General features: G+C 37.8%; 1 protein-coding gene across 4 annotated transcripts in view; it reads left to right on the top strand.

The window, feature by feature from the left end:
- MASTL (microtubule associated serine/threonine kinase like) overlaps positions 1 to 16822 on the top strand; it is a 29447-nt gene extending 12625 nt beyond the window's left edge. For 2 of the 4 annotated variants that reach the window (XM_039220502.1, XM_039220504.1), the window contains exons 6-12: positions 137 to 272; positions 1580 to 1752; positions 4651 to 5799; positions 7749 to 7887; positions 12932 to 13045; positions 13128 to 13229; positions 15857 to 16822. In XM_039220502.1, the coding sequence (XP_039076433.1) occupies positions 137 to 272; positions 1580 to 1752; positions 4651 to 5799; positions 7749 to 7887; positions 12932 to 13045; positions 13128 to 13229; positions 15857 to 16014 (1971 nt within the window). In that variant the 3' untranslated portion in view covers positions 16015 to 16822. Of the gene's footprint in view, positions 1 to 136; positions 273 to 1579; positions 1753 to 4650; positions 5800 to 7745; positions 7888 to 12931; positions 13046 to 13127; positions 13230 to 15856 lie in introns of all 4 variants that reach the window. The other 2 variants (XM_039220501.1, XM_039220503.1) reach the window with 1 other exon arrangement.
- Positions 16823 to 17606: the final 784 nt, after the last annotated feature.

Genomic DNA, 17606 nt, shown 5'->3' with positions numbered 1-17606 from the left:
AAATAAATTTAAATATCAAGCGTGTTGAGTTACTTTCACATTTATCTATTTAGGTGGTATAACAGTCTGTGTATTTAGGTGGTGTTTTTGTGGAGGTAAATCTTAGCATTTGTTTTTGTTTTTCTCTCTTTACTAGTATACACCTGTTGCAGAAAAAAACAGAGACTGTGCAAATATTCTTTCAACCCATGTATCTGAAACATCACTAATTTGTCCTATGTCTGTAGATCACAAGGATACTACTCCTTATTCTAGCAAACTACTAAACTCATGTGAGTATAAAAGAAAAGGTAGTTTATTCTATTAAGTGTGTCTTTTGAGGAACAGCATGTTTTTAAATTTTTAAATTTTCAATATGAGTTTGAAATGCAAATTCTTTAACAGTGTGGGGCATTCCTATATGTCCTCATGTTAATGCCATTTCTGACACAGATTGTCACAGATTTTTTTTTTTTTAAATAAAGATTTTAAGTAATCTCTACACCCAACATAGGGCTGGAACTTAACCCCGAGATCAAGAGTCACATGCACTACTGACTGAGCCAACCAGGCACCCCTATTGCATATCTTTAAGTCAACAGGATAAATGATCTAGTTAATGAGATATTCTTCATTTAGCGTGGTATTAGAATAATCATCGGGTAAATTTCACTGTACTGGGTCATTGGAAATCTAATTACATAAACAAGATGTAGTACCTATAATATTGTGTGTCTTTATAAAATTGTTTTTAAAAGATTTTCAAAAGATTTTGAAATAGTTGAAGATAAAATTTTCTCATTAGCACACAAAAGTGTCATGTAGAGGATGCTGCTTTTTTAAATAATTTTTTTAATGTTTACTTGTTTTTGAGAGAAAGAGCACGACCAGAGGAGGGGCAGAGAGAGAGGGAGATAGAGTCTGAAGCAGGCTCCAGGCTCTAAGCTGTCAGCACAGAGCCCAGTGCAGGGCTTGAATCTACGAACCATGAGATCATGACCTGAGCTGAAGTCGGATGCTTAACCGACTAAGCCACCCAGGGGCCCCGAGGATGCTGCTTTCTTGTACTACCTTGCTGTTAGCCAGTTCACTGTTACTTATTGTACCCAGTCATATTAAAAGAAAATCCCTTATGGATGTGTGTAATTCATACTTGTAAGCAGATAAACCTCAACATTGGAATAAAGCTATGGTTTTAATTAAATACAAATTGAACTACGTAAATTTAGTCACATTTCAGTCTTTTATCATATCTGGATATAGAACATCAAGAATGCTCCTTTATTAAGAAGAGTTTCAAATTGGATAATGGATATTCAAAATGGATTTCCTTCTAATTACAACTTGATTCTTTTGTCCCAATTTTCACTTGAGAACGTTGAGGGGTTTGTTTTGTTTATTTTGTTTTACCCTAAACATTCAGATCGGTACTTGTGTGCCAAAAACACCTGAGCCATCATTGTGGATTGGATAATGTTTACCCGGAGAGAGTTCTGATGTGCCATACTCAATACTCTGCCTAATTTTCTGCAAAGTTTCAGGTTCAGTGAGGAAATCAGAAAGATGTGACACAAGCTTCAACATTTTCTCTTCCCTACAGGTCTTGAAACAGTTGCCTCCAATCCCGGGATACCTGTGAAGTGCCTAACTTCCAATCTTCTGCAGTCCAGGAGAAGGCTGGCTACGTCAAGTGCCAGCAGCCAGTCGCACACCTTCGTGTCCAGTGTGGAGTCTGAGTGCCATAGCAGTCCCACATGGGAAAAGGATTGCCAGGTGAGAGTGCCATTTATCTGAACCCAAGCCAGTTTAGTATGGCCCATCGATGATAGAGAAGCCTTTTATTTTTTCATGTAAATTCTGTAAGGAAATGAAACTGTTACCTGAACAGCAGTCAAGGCAGTCTTCATTACCGTGTGTATTCTGCCCAGTTATTTTTAAATATTTCATTTCTCGTTCAAGTGTGGAATTATTCATGATTAATAACATATAGGGGCGCTTGGGCAGCTCAGTCAGTTGAGCATATGACTTCGGCTCAGGTCATGGTCTCACAGTTCGTAGGTTTGAGCCCCGCGTCTGGCTCTGTGCTGACAGCTCAGAGCCTGATGCCTGCTTTGGATTCTCTGTCGCTGTCTCTGTCTCCTCTCTCTGGCCCTCCCCTGCTCATGCTCTGTCTCTTTCTGTCTCTCAAAAATAAATAAACATTAAAAAAGATTTTTTTTTTAAATAATATATAATGAGCTTGTAGATAATTGATAGTAAATGTTTGGCTCAGAGACATCTAGATGGGCTTTGGTCTTTTTGTATTTTTTTCTTTTTTAATTCCCTACTATGACTAGCTTGTTGCACTTTCTTTTTTTTAAGTCTTACTTTAAAACTTACACTGCCTCCTTCTATACTGTTTTCTGCCAGTTTCTCATTTAGTGGAATGGTAACTCTTCTGGATCAGAAATAAATTTTAGACCACAAAGGTAATGCAGGTGTGCCTTTAAAGGTATTTATTTTAGGGGCACCTGGTTGGCTCAGTCTGCTGAACATCTTGCTCTAGATTTCAGCTCAGATCATGATTCCAGGGTCATGGGATCAAGCCCCACGTCTAGTTCCATACAGAGCATGGAGCCTGTTAAGAATTCTCTCTCCTTATGCCCCTCTCCCTTGCTTGTGCTCTCTCTCTCTCTCTCGCCAAAAAAAAAAAAAAAAAAAAAGCATTTATTCTAAGGAGATTGCTTGCTAAGTGAATGGAGTTAACTTAAAATTATTTTACTTCATGTATCTATTCTGTTTTTGCCTTTTTTAAGCCAGTAAAGCCAATAAGTATTAAAGCTGAGAGATACTAAAGTTTTAAATTCTAATAAAGTATCCTTCATAGAGTACAGATGAAATACTGTTATATTAGAATGATGATAATACACAAAGAATCAACCTTCCATTTGAGTAAGTAATTTAGATTGTATTTGCTCCTTATTCTCAGTAATATGGTTTTCTTTATTGTTGGATATTTGTATTCTAGAAGTAAGGTCAAATTATTTTCCTTAATCTTTTTTCCTTCTCTTATAGACTGCTCTATAGGTTGTACATGCTACAGGATAAACAGGTTTCCATTCCTAATACTGTTATTTCACCTCTTCCTATTACAGAAAGTATATTGTATAATATTTCAAACTATACACAGGGTTACCTTCTTCCTCCCACTTCTGCATCCTTGGCAAATGCAGTAATTAGATTATAGTAGTCTTTCTCAAGTTATGAACAGAGAGGGTTGTCTGAGTGGCGCAGTTGGTTAAGTGTCCAACTCTTGATTTTGGCTTAGGATAGATCATGAAATCTATCCTTGCATCAGGCTCTGCACTGGGCATGGAGCATACTTGGGATTCCCTGTCTCCTTCTTCCTCTGCCCCTACTACCCTTGTTCACTCCCTCTTTCTCTCTCCTCTCTCTCAAAAAGAGTTATGAACACAAGAGTAACAATGGACCACAAGGGAACCCTGATAAACCCTGTGCTAATCTTTGGATGATCTTGCAGATCTAGGAGTTATAATTTAGGGATTTTTGTTATTTTTGTTCATGATCAAGCACTCATTATTACTAAGTACAGTAATAAAGTTTGATTTTCACATACCAAAAGTAGGCAGTGTTAGAATTTACTGAAGATACACTCTAATTGAGTAATCTTGTAAAACTCCTGACTACCCTGTACCAGTTTATTTTTATTTTTATTTTTTTTAATTTTTTTTAATGTTTTTATTTATTTCTAGGAGAGAGAGAGAGAGACAGCGTGAGCAGGGGAGGGTCAGAGAGAGAGGGAGTCACAGACTGAAACAGGCTCCAGGCTCTGATCTGGCAGTCAGCACAGAGCCCGACGCGGGGCTCGAACCCACGAACCGCGAGATCATGACCTAAGCGAAAGTCGGACGCTTAACCGACTAAGCCACCCAGGCGCCCCTCCCCTGTACCAGTTTATAATATTACGTACAAAGCTCTGATCATACAAGAGCACTTGAAGATAGTTGGAATTCAAACAGATTTTACGAAAAGTATTTTGTTATTAATGCATCATCATTTCATCTTGTTGACAGTGGATTCTTATTCCTGTTATTTTGGAATTTTAATTAGAAATTATTAGTTTAGCTTCATCTTTATCAGCTTGGTTTTATTATACTCGTACAAAGTGATATATGTTTACATTAACAAAATTTTTGCCTATAATTTTCCATTAACTATATTTCAAGTCCTGTGCATTTTGTAATTCAAAACAGAATCATCTATACCCCTGTTGCCAAGCAGATATATACATAATGTAACCTTACCCTCAATTTTGCCTGAAAATGTTGCCTATTAATATTTGCTACTTAAATAATTTGTATCAAATACGTGTTACAGAATATGAAATAATACATTATACAAATGCATATTAAATTATACAAACACATACTCTAGAAGAGTTCATTTGAATTTTAGACTAGTGTTTTACTCAAAATATATATAAATACATGCTATAATTGTTTATATTATTTTCTAATTTTTGGTTATCATTGTTTTTTTGTTCCATTGGAAAGTGGGAATGGGTAGCATAGTAGTTTATAGGATTATTTATTCTCCCTAAGTTAACATGTTTAAAAGGTTCAAGAATCTCAGTTTTATGCAGCTAAAACAGTGTTTTTTCCTCCCTCTCAGGAAAGTGATGATGCACTGGGTTCTACAATGACGAGTTGGAATATAACAGAAAAACCTTTATGTACAAAATCTACCAATGCCATCGAGACCAAAGGTTTCAATAAAAAGGATCTTGAGTTAGCCCTTTCTCCCATTCATGACAGCGGTACCATTCCTGCGACTAGAAGCTCTTGTGTAAACCCCGCTAAAGAATGCTTCCCTGGGGAAGTTTCTTGGGAAGCAAGAGAACTGGATATAAATAACATTAATATGGCCACTGAGAAAACACAGCCTGCTTTTCATCGGTCTGATCCATGGGCTGTGGATTCTGGTGATATGACTGAAGATCACCTTGGGAAGAGAGGTTTTAAAAGAAATTTTGAGTTAGTTGACTCTAGTCCTTGTCAGAATATTATACAGAATAAAAAAAATTGTATAGAGCTTAAAGGTAGTAATGAAATAAGCGATGGTTGTATAAATCAAAGGACAGGCTTAACAACTGAAGTCCAAGACCTTAAGCTATCGGTACGTAGAGGTCAGCAAAATGACTGTGCTAATAAGGAGAACGTGGTCAATTCTTTCACTGATAAACAACAGACACCAGAAAAATCACCTGTCCCAACGATAGCAAAAAACCTTATGTGTGAACTGGATGAAGATTGTGACAAGAATAATAAGAAGGATCACTTAAATTCTAGTTTTCTCTGTTCTGATGATGAGAGAGCTTCTAAAAGTATTTGTATGGACTCTGATTCATCTTTTCCTGGAATTTCTATAATGGAAAGTTCATTAGAAAGGCAGTGCTTAGATCCAGATAAAAGCATCAAAGAATCGTCTTTTGAAGAATCCAACATTGAAGGTCTACTTACCATATCACCCGGATGGCAAGAAAGTACCTTGTCGAAAGGTGATGAGAATCCCGCTGTGCAAGGCAGTAGCCAAAAAATGTTAGCCCCATCTTCGGAGGTGTTGAAAACATTAACCATATCTAAAAGAAATGCTGTAGCTTTTCGAAGTTTTAACAGTCCGATTAATGCATCTAATAACTCAGAACCATCCAAAATGAGCATTACCTCTTTAGATGCAATGGATGTTTCCTGTGTTTATAGTGGTTCATATCCCATGGCTATAACCCCCACTCAAAAAGGAACATCCTATGTGCCATATCAGGTATGTTATAACTCTTTAACACTTTGTCTTTTTTTTTTATGTTTTATTCATTTTTGAGACAGAGCATGAGGGGGGAGGGGCAGAGAGACAGAGAGATATAGAATCTGAAGCAGGCTCCAGGCTTTGAGCTAGCGGTGAGCACAGAGCCTAACGCGGGGCTCGAACGCATGAACCATGAGATCATGGCCTGAGCCGAAGTCGGACGCTTAACCGACTGAGCCACCCAGGTGCCCCTAACACATTGTCTTTAGACTTTGTAACAATAAACTATTAAAGCCAGATGCTTGCCTCTCACCTGGATTATATGAGATTTACCATAGAATTCTAGGTTGGGAATCTATGGATTGATGGTTAGAGGTTTTGATGCAGGAAGATAAAGCTGGTAGTAATTTTATTATTCTTAACTATAGTGCCTTCTTCATTTGCTCTCTAGACTTTCCCATATTTCCAATCGCATGTTTGCATATTTACAATCACATATTTTCACTTGATGACAGCCACTCTGAGGTACAATATAGAGTCCACTCTACCTTGCTGCCTTCTAAGGATCTTCATAGCTGATCTCTTTTTTTATAGAAACAAGTTGGAAAATATATATTTCCAATCTTATGTTGTTTGTATTTTCTAAACTTTTATCTTAAACCCAAAGTTTCATTTTTTTCCTTCCTTTGGAGAGAGATCATAAAATAGAAAGTGCAAACCCTGAATTAGGATCACAAGATTCAAGTTGTCTATTCAGAACTTACTGAGTGACTTAGCAGCCCCTTTCTCTCACAGCCCGTTTCTTATCTGTTTGTGGAATATGCTGGTACCTGTCCCGCTGGTCTCAGAGTCCTTGTTAGATAACAGAATATCTTTGTTTTTGTTTTTTTTTTTTAATTTTTGATTTACTTTTGAGACAGAGAAAGAGAGACAGAACGTGAGCAAGGGAGGGGCAGAGAGAGAGGGAGACACAGAACCAGAAGTAGGCTCCAGGCTCTGAGCTATCAGCACAGAACCCAATACGGAGCTCATACCCACAAACCATAAGATCATGACCTGAGCCAAAGTTGTACACTTAACCAACTGAGACACCCAGGTGCCCCAAGATAACAGAATATCTTAAAAACTTAAACACCAATTAGCAGAGGAAGTTTATTTATGTTTAGTTCCAACTTAATGTCTTGTCCCAGTAATTTAATCATTTGTCACAGTGTCCCTCAGTGACCATTCTTAAGTTTGTATTAATCCATGCTATCAAGAAATTTTTCTTGGGGCGCCTGGGTGGCTCAGTCGATTGGGCGTCTGACTTCATCTCAGGTCATGATCTTATTGCTGATGAGTTCGAGCCCTGCGTAGGGTTCCATGCTGACAGCTCAGAGCCTGGAACCTACTTCGGAGTCTGTGTCTCCCTATCTCTTTGTGCCCTTCCCCTGCTCACACTGTCTCTCTCAAAAATAAGTAAACATTGGGGCGCCTGGGTGGCTTAGTCGGTTAAGCGTCCAACTTTCGCTTAGGTCATGATCTCGCAGTTAGTGGGTTCGAGCCCCACGTCGGGCTCTCTGCTGACAGCCAGCTCAGAGCCTGGAGCCTGTTTCAGTCTGTGACTCCCTCTCTCTCTGACCCTCCCCTGCTCACGCTGTCTCTCTCTCTCTCTCCTAGAAATAAATAAAAAATATATATTAAAAAAATAAATAAATAAACATTAAAAAATTTTTTCATGGTATTTTTTCATTCTTTCTTGCATGTCCTCATCTTACTGAAATAATTGGTGTTATTTAAACTATTGAATTTCACCAGCTTTTGAGACTGTTCAAAATTATAGTTGGTAATGAATCCATTTTCAAAATTGATCAAGGATTTGAGTAGATCGCTTATATCTGGCAGCCTAGCTTTGCTTTTGTCTTAGCAATTCTCTGTAAAAGGAATGGAGATATTTACTGTCTCTTAAACTCTTTTTAAATTAGCAGACCCCAAATCAGATCAAATCAGGAACTCCATACCGAACTCCAAAGAGTGTGAGGCGAGGGGCAGCCCCAGTGGATGATGGGCGAATTCTTGGAACCCCAGACTACCTCGCACCTGAGCTGTTACTGGGCAGGGCCCATGGTAAGGCTTCCGTATCTTGTGTTTTTGAAGTGTTCTCTATCTCTACATTTTCTTTGGAGGAAAAAATGTTTCATGCGATTCTCTTTTCTCATAAATATGGCATTTCTTATGGTAAAAAAAGACATGCAGCCATTTGTTCTTTGCCTTCTGGTTCAGTCTCAGTGATCCAGAGAAGCCCTACTGTTCACCTGCATCGTCTCTCTAAATGTCTTCTCAGGCCTGTTCCAGTTTTGGCTCAGGAAAATAAAGTTGGGCCTAAACTCCAGTCTGCAGAAGCACACTCTAGTTAGGGCTTACCCTCACTTATTCCCTCACCACAAGGGTCAAGCCAGAAAGGAGGCATGTTCAGGATGCAGCCTAGGAAGACAAGGATGGCATTTTTACCTAACCTCTTATTCCCCTTTTCTCTCTGAAGAATGTCTCCTTCCTGTATTCTGGAACCGAATGTATTGGTTATCCGAGGGCTACTGTAACAAAGTGCCACAAACTGATAGTTCAAAATGATAGGAACTTCTTGTCTGACAGTTCTGGAAGCTGGAAGTGTGAAATCAAGGTGTCAACAGGACCACGAGCCCTCTAAAAGGTGTGGAGAAACTACCCCACCCCTTCCAGCTTCTGGTGGTTTGCCTATAGTCTTTGGTGTTCCTTGGCTGGCAGGTGCCTCGCTCGAATCATCCCTCTTCATATGCTGTTCTCCCTGTGTCTCTATGGTCACGTGGCTGTGTTTTTATAAGGACACCAGTCACATTGGATTAGGCACCCACCCTACTCCAGTATGACCTCATCTCAACCTACCTAATTATATGTGCAAGGACCGTATTTCCAAATGGCACATCCCGAGGATCTCAGGATTAAGACTTCAACATGTCTTTTCTCGGAGCGACATAATTTGGTCCATAATGTGAGCACCTTGATCTATCAGTTGCTTCCCTTTTCTTTGGGCTCCTTTGGTGATCAACTGTCTCATCTTCCCCACATCCCCTTCACCCCTTCCATTTTTATTCCTATGTTGCCTTTTCTCCTTACCCTGAAAATAATTTCCATCCTTTTTTCCCCCTCACCATGTCCCTTCTCAAAGGTTGCCTCTTTTCTTTGCTTGATATTTTTTTTTTGCTCAAGCAATCTGACTGTTCTCCCTACCATTTAACTGACACTATTTCTTTTTTTTAAGATTTTTATTTTTAAGTAATCTGTGCACCCAACATGGGGCTTGGACTTACAACCACGAGGTCAGAAGTCACATACTCTACGGACTGATCCAGCCAGGCACCTGTCACTGACATTTTGTTATTAACAGGCCTCAGTGATGTCGTTCTTGTCAGATATACCGGCTCCTTCTCAGTCTCATTCCTCTGTTGCTACTCCTCCACTCTTCAGCTCTTCAAAACACGGAGATTCCTCTTCCCAATCCTGCCCTTTACTTTACCCTTTTTTCTCTACACCTACTTCCTGTTAACCTCATGTCTCCCGTGACTTCAGTTCTCACATCCTAGCCGATGCTTCCCAAATATCCAGCTCTAATCCTGGCTTTTTCTGGGCAGCAGACACATGGACAAGGTACCTGCTCAGCTTTCCACTTGCCATGCTGTGTCAAAATGGGATTTGTCCAGTTTGCTCGTCCTCCGTTCCCTCTCTCAATACTACCACCTTCGCGGTAGCACGGATCTTATCCCTACATTCAGGCATGTAGACCCAGTCAATACTGTTCCTGCAGAATTTCTTCTCACGTTTTCATCTCTGCCACTATCCTCTGTAAGAAACTCGTCTTTCCCTTTCATTCATTTACTAACTCTCTTCCTGGACCATCATCTTCCTTCTATTGTCTGTAATCACTGCCACCAGATTTTCCCTCGTAAGACATAAAGTGGTTAGCTCTCCTCCAGAAACCATGATGGCTCCTTCCCACCTGCAAAATAAAATCCAGATTATCAGTCATGGCATTGGAGGCTCTAAGCTCTGGTACTAGCCTCATCTAAAAGAATCTGTTTCTTTTTCTTCTGTAAACAACAAAAATGCATTCCTCACACACAGTTCCAGAATGTGGGAAGTCCAAGATCGAGGTGCCAGCAGATTCAAAGAATCTCATTATAAGCCTTATGTTCCCATTCTGCTTCTTAGACACATTTTTCTTCAGGTTTTCCCTACTTTTCGCAAGTATTTTCCCTTAGTTGAGAAAAGCCAGAACCCCGTCATCTTCCCATCAAATTTCATCTCATCACCTGTTCAAATGTTACCTCTTCCACAAAGCATCCTTGGTCAGTTACGGAGAAGTAGCTGTTTATTTTTATATCATTTTATTATAAACTGTTTAACATCAGCTTATGTCATTTTACCTATGTTATTATATTTGCCTCCACTGCAAAAGCTTATGAAGATTTCTTGAGACTTGGGTCTGTTTTCCTTCTCCATAGCATCCCAGAAGGATTCATTGGTTAGCACTCAGCTAACACTGTTAACAATCTCTATGATGTTGAAAAGAGACATAATCCGTATTCCCCATTACTAGCCAAAGCAACTAAGTTCCTCTGGGTGCTTACTTGACTTTTGTTTTGTACAGTGCCTGTATTGCTAAGTCACAGGTTTGCCAGCTCATTTCCTATAATCTACATTTTCTCTATTTAGGATACAGTATTACAGTAAGCTTCAAATTTAAAGATTTGGTTTTTAGGATCCTGCCATTATTTTAGTGGGACATGTAGTTACCTCAGCTATCTAGTGATAGGTTTTTAAGATTTTCATTTTCATAAAAGTAATTTGATACACAGTTTTTAAAATAACAAATAATACAAAGTAACTTAACAGTCTTTAAAAAATGACTACTTTGTATCTCTTTCCCCAAATCCCAGACCCCAAGGTCAGCCACTACAGCAATTCTGTTTCTTATATTGACCACTCTGTTTCTAAACATCATGTTGAGGACAGCCAAGACTTCTCTGACGCCCTTCATGGTCTTCCCCCTCCACCAAGGACTTTGGAACTCCTGCCTGAGTTTCCCATAGCTTCTGGTGCATGTTTTTGTTTAATCTCTCTTAACATTGTGTCAAATTCATCTATTTTTGTCTCTCCCAGAGTAGGTTGTTTTCTTCTTGGGAAAAGTGATCTTTCTTATTCATCTTGGTATCATTGTGTATGGCACAATATGTAGTATCTAGTCCAGTGAATGATGTGAAAATGAACTCAGTTTTCATACAGTATACCTAATTACTCTTTTCTTGTATGCAGGGTTTCTGACTTCTGGTGAGTGAACATCTCAGACTGTAAAGTAATATGGCAAAGCAAATTAAACTGAACAGTCAAAGTATAACTAGATCACATTGCATAGAAAATTTGTTTTCCTTCCTTTCACCTCACTTAGGAAATATAAAAATATACTGCATTCTGTTTTCAGAGCAGTAAGACATCCAGAGAGACTGATTTTCTCTTTGAAAGCAAATGTAAGCATGTAGCATTTTTAAAATAACTTTAAAAGGAGCAGAGAGTAAAGATATAGCCTTTCTTATTGCACCTAGGACATAGGCTTCATAAAAAATGTTAAAAATTAGCACCCACAAAAGGGCATGAATTTTCTTAACTATTTAATTCCATTATTATTAGAAAACATAAAGGTATAACCATATCAAATGTACAAATTACAGATGTGGGTTTCAAATTAGAAAATCAATTGTGTAAAAACAAGTTTGTTCTATTTCTCTGGCTAGCAGTATATAATTGCTACACTCTACCATAATATGTGATCTTATTAGACTTTGACTCAAATATATGGGTATGTGTGGCATATCCATGGAGAAATCATGTATGTTTTTGACATGAGTACATTTTGGCTGAGCTGGAGAAAGCGTTCTAATTTCTAACCTAAGTAAAATAATGAAATGTATGGTTTTTTTCCTGATTTCTCCCCTTCTTTTCTGTTATTTGGTTCTACTGTCTATCTGTTGGAATAATTCTTTTTCAGTGGTGCTTAAAAGAGCTACTAACTGAGGTGGTTTGTATTTTGTATAGTAATTATTATAGAAATGGAAGCCTATGGACTGTTCTCATCATTTTTTCCTTAGGGAAGAGGGGATTATGTGGCTCTCTAAATGCATGTGATTATTTTCCTAATGGCAGATTCCCCAGTGCTTTTCTTCTTGTTTGAAAATGGAATGGTGGCAGTTGCTTAACCATAATAATGAATTTTGTGAAATTGATTTTAAAGAGTAATTTCCAAGCAAATTTAGTACTAGATTAGAATTCCTATTTTAAATTTATATTAAAGTTAGTCATTTCTTGACTGAAATTAACCTTTGCTTAGGAAACACTTTTTCATAGACAAGACTAAATAAAAGTATAAATCATATTATAAAGTATTGTTTAAAATTATCATTTAAAACATCTTTTGTACATGAATGATGCTTCCAGTAAAGATCTCATTTAGAAATCAGTTTTACCTATTTATTAAACCTTATCTCCTAATTACCTCTGCAAGCCAAGCCATAGTTTAAGTGAACACTTTTTGTTAAACTACTTTGTCCCTCTGTGTTCTTGAAAGGAGTAAGGGGTACATTAAAACACTAAGGTTTTCCCTTGTTAACCAGTTTGTTTTCCAATTAGTATAAATGTTGCTACTTCATTTCATACCCATGTGAAGTAAATGGAATACAGAATTATCTAAATGTTATTGTTCTCTAATTTGAAATTGGCAAGTACTCTATTTTAGAGAGTAATCTTTAGATTAAACACATTCCTGGGTTATGCTTTAGGATTTAGAACATGTTTAGCATTCATAATATCAGAAGTTACTGGGAGTGACAAAAAATAGCTTAAACTCTTCTTTAATGAGCTAGGTTAATTGCTAATCTAAACTTCCTGGAAAACAGAGAAGTAAAGTCATTGCCATGTTACCGAAATGAAAGTAATTTGAGTTTTTGCACCTTATGAAGCTAGAAGAAAGCCTTAGGGAAATGAATACCTTGATTTTGCCCAAATATCCATGTATTGATGTTTTAGTTGATGAAACATTTGTACAAAATGCTTGCAAGTTCAACTAATCCCTCTTAAATTCCAGGTCCTGCAGTAGACTGGTGGGCACTTGGAGTTTGCTTGTTTGAGTTTCTAACAGGAATTCCTCCTTTCAATGATGAAACACCACAGCAAGTATTCCAGAATATTCTGAAAAGAGGTGATTCTTTTTCTATTAAGTTAGATGCATTTATCTCTCTGTATTATTTGAACAATGATCAATAAGCTCTTTGTATTTGTAGATATCCCTTGGCCTGAAGGTGAAGAAAAGTTATCTGATAATGCTCAAAATGCAGTAGAAATACTTTTAACTATTGATAATACAAAGAGAGCCGGAATGAAAGGTAAGGTTTTGTGTTAAACTCTTACCCTTGATTTGTTTCAGGTGAATGGTAATAATGATATCAAGTTCTAGTACAACACTACAAATAATCTGACTACTAAATGGGTTAAAAATTTCTTCAGGTTGTTTTTGCCTGATAGATATATATTGATATATTGATCCTTATTCTACATTAAAATTCAATGCATCAGGTTAGGATGTTCACTCACTGAATTTTATTAATCTCAAATAATAACCTTAAAATAATCTTGTCAATGTCTTAGGATTTTTTTAAAGCCTGATAAAGTTGATCATCAACAAATACAGCAAATATTTTTCTATCAAAATTATCTTATGTAATTTCTTACTGCTTCATTTCTGATATCATTATTGACTGGAAAACGTATTAGATGCCAGGTTGTCTACAATAAGAAAAATTGGTATATTTGTGACCCATTCAATGGTTTTTTCCAGTGCGGGAGTTATTAACTCCAATTTTGAAACCAAAAAAACCCATTAGCTTCCATTTAGATTGAAGTTAAATTTAATGTCACCTGCCTTAAAATCTTTCTTATAACGAAGTAGATATAAGCAACAAATAAGCAGTTACATCCCCAGATGCATTTCCATGTGATATAAGGTATTTAGAAAAACAAGCTTTGGTAATATGTCACTTGCAACAACTTCTAGGTGTTCCCTCAAGTAAGATCAACAGTTTATTTACTTATTTATCAAATCCTACAGAGTGACTTCTAGGTGCCACGCAATGCTACTGTGCGCACTGGAGGTATCCCAGGGATAAACAAGACTAAAACCCACGTGCTTCTAGAGCTTCTCTCTAGTGGAAGGACAAAAAGTAAACAGATACAGCCATGACATAATACCATCTAGCAGTGAGTCCTGGGAAGAAAAAATAAAGCAAGTGAGTGGATACAAAATGTTGACAAGAGATTTTCTAGAGTAGTCAGAAAGACCTCTGTGAAGAGTGAGCTTCACAGGAAGAGAAAAATCCTATGTAAACTGTGGGTGCAGACCTTTGAAAGCTCAGCTCTAAAAATTACTTTAGAACAGGAGTTCTCAACTGGGATAATTTTGTTTCCCAAAGTACAAAATAAATGAAAGTAACTGGAGACTGAAGAACAGCATCCTCACCAATGACCTCTGATTTTTTGTTCATTTGTTTAATGAACAATTTACATAGTGAAGCAGATGACAGGAATAGTCTTCAGTTAAAAACAGTTGTTTCAACAACTGTTTGTAGGGTTCATCTTAAACTGGCTTAGAATGCCATAGAGAGTTCAGTTTAAATAAATAGTTATGAGAGAGCCATAAAGTATCATATCATATCCAGATATCATAGTTTAAGATTTACTGCTAAGTAACTAAAGTAATCCATGCTCAAGCATTTATTTTGAACAATTAAGAGACAATTTCTCTAAATGTGAGTTATTACTTGTAGACATATCGATTTCCCAACTCCTCACTCCCAATATAGACACGTAATTCTTTCTTGTCTGTGTAGTCTTCTCCCATTATTTTCCTAAAACTGGTTGCTGGGTTTTTTGTTTTTTTTTTAAGTAATTAATCTCTTAATTGTCACTTAATTTTCAAAGAATTTTTTAATGTTTATACATTTTTGAGAGAGACAGACAGCACAGCTGGGGAGGGGCAGAGAGAGAGGGAGACACAGAATCCAAAGCAGGCGTCAGGCTCTGAGCTGTCAGCACAGATCCCAACACAGGGCTCAAACCCATGAAACGTGAGATCGTGACCTGAGCTAAAGTTGGACACTTAACCGACTGAGCCACTCAGGTGCCCTATCATGTAATTTTTTGCCAACATCTTTATTGTCTTACAAAGTGAAGGATTGAGGAGAGGGGAGGTTGTGTCTAGCAACTAAGTATCGTTAAGTGTGATCAAAAGAGCATATTTTCATTTTAGTAGGTAGAAGGAAATCGCAAAGAAGACAGGTACTGAAAATGTAGTTCAAGAGAGGAACAAAGTTGAGATCTTGTAAGTGAGGCAGTAAAGATTCCGGAGGTAGCCATACTGCTAAGTGCTGTGCAATGGAGATACAAGTCAATGAAATCAAAGTCAAAGGACTGTGAAGAGAATGTTTACAAGTGTCATCAATGTATGTGTTAAAATCACCATGAAGGATAAGGATGAAGCATATGGAAGAAAATAAAGTAGTGGAGGATGAGGTTCTTACCAAAGTTATATAGGGCAATAGGTGGTGCTAAGGATCGCAGAGATAGAAAACGGCAGCAAAGACTTGGAATGAGCAGTGGGCATTAATCATGAAGATCAGTGGTGTGGAAACTGTATCCTGGAATAGGAAGTAGGCCAAGCTCTTCTCTGATTAAGTCAGGGATTATGTAAGAAGTTGGAGACTTGAGTAAGACAGGCTTCTGTTAAGGCAAATCATTCACTCATTTGACAAATACAGGCCAAGCTCCTGTCATATGTCGGATGTTATACAAAAATGACACACTACACACAGTGAAGTATCTGGTTGCACAGAGATTAAACACATCTGTGAGTAGCAAAACAAGGACAAGATATATGTGAGACCTTCTCTTAATTCCTGTAAAACAGTACTTACTTAGGCAATGATGTAATACTGTTTTGTTTTATATTTTTCCTAAGAGCTAAAATGTCATCCTCTCTTCAGTGATGTGGACTGGGAAAATCTGCAGCATCAAACTATGCCTTTCATACCCCAACCAGATGATGAAACAGATACATCCTATTTTGAAGCCAGGAATAATGCTCAGCACCTGACTGTATCCGGATTTAGTCTATAGCATATAAATTTTCTCGTTAATCTAATCTTGTTTTATAGAATAAGCTAGCATAATTATATATTTCTCCACAGTAGACTGAACTAAGGGGGGAAAGAATCATTATTTTACTTGGACCAATGAACTTTTCATGTATATTTCAGCTTCCACAGAGTTAAAAGGTTATCAAGCACATAATCAGTAACGTATCTCAATCCCAGAGTTGTATATAGAGCTTCAGAACCTTCTTCACATTATTTATTTTGTTACCGCACTTTATGAAAACTAATGCATCAATAAAATTAGAATAACACTATTCCTTTAAAAGAGGAGCAAACCTCAAGCCTAGCTTTTCTTTCACGTGTTGATTTCAGTCCACCATTCAGTTTGTTAAAATAACAAAATCCTATGGTTTTATTGTAATGTAATTTAGCTGGACATGCCTGCCTGCAGAAACTGCAGTCTCAAGCACAGTCATTTAAGGTTGCACTTGTGGCCTCAAAACTCTAGCTGAGAGATTCCTTCACTTGGTCGTGTAACTCCTTCAGGGAACGAGGAATAAAAAAGGCAGAGATTTTAGTTTACCTTACTAGGAATACAGTCTTGCTTCCTCGACTGCTTCTGGTGCTTTCTCAACAATACATATTTGCTTACAGTTGTACTGGAGGGCTTAGGTGTGATATGCTGTAGCAGTTTTAACAGCAAAACGTGATGGTTTGCATCTTAAAAGAATTTGTGTAAATAAAACATATGCAACATTACGAGAAACAACCTATCCTTAAAAATAAATAATAATTTATTTTTCCTTAATAAATATAACATTTCAAGTATACTATCTGTCAACATCCTTCTGTTAAGTATATATACACGCTAAGATTCAATTTCACTATAATAATTTGTTACCCAGTGGTAAGTAAATGGGTGAGTAGTCAAGACAGAGAGGAAGATGGTGTCAGCAGACCCTGTGCTCATCTCGTCCCAACTAGACAACTATCAGATCATCCTGAATACCCCAGAAATAGACCTGAAGACTGACAGAACAAGCTCCACAACTAAAGAGAAGAGGCTACATTGAAGAAGGTAGGAAGTACGGTGACAAGCTTTAGGAGAAAAACGGATCCTGGTTGCTGCAGAAATGGTCACAGAGAAGGGCAAGTGAGAGAAGCACACAGGGGAACACACAAGGAGAAAGTTTCCCCATAGCCATTGGCTTGGGAAACAAGAAGGGCTGAATTTTGTGAATTCTTGCAACTAGGGAAGCTTACACCCTCAAGTTTTAAAGGTCAGTAGGGTTGACAGAGCCCAGAGGGCACTACACTGCTCCTAGAAAGAAAGCAGGCAAAAAACCCAGGGACAGACAACAGGGAAACAGCAACCTGAATTAGTGCCTGGGACACAGATTACTTGCTTTTCTCAGAGAGTGTCCCTGCCAGGCAGCATTCACAGAGACACCTCTCTGGGGATAAAGGAACTAGTTGGTGCTATTCCCTCCCCTCCCCCAATCATCAGCATAAAGACAGAACCACCTATAAGCAGTAGCACTGAGCCTATACTAGCTACTACCTCATACCAAGACCCATCCTCCTGTGTCCCAGTGGAGCTGCCATTTTCAGTCA

Source organism: Hyaena hyaena, unplaced genomic scaffold (assembly GCF_003009895.1).
Source record: "Hyaena hyaena isolate Hyena2069 unplaced genomic scaffold, ASM300989v1 scaffold_896, whole genome shotgun sequence".
In the NCBI taxonomy this organism is placed as follows: domain Eukaryota; kingdom Metazoa; phylum Chordata; class Mammalia; order Carnivora; family Hyaenidae; genus Hyaena; species Hyaena hyaena.
The sequence above is the reverse complement of the archived record's forward strand: the minus strand, read 5'-3'. Positions and strand labels throughout refer to the sequence as shown.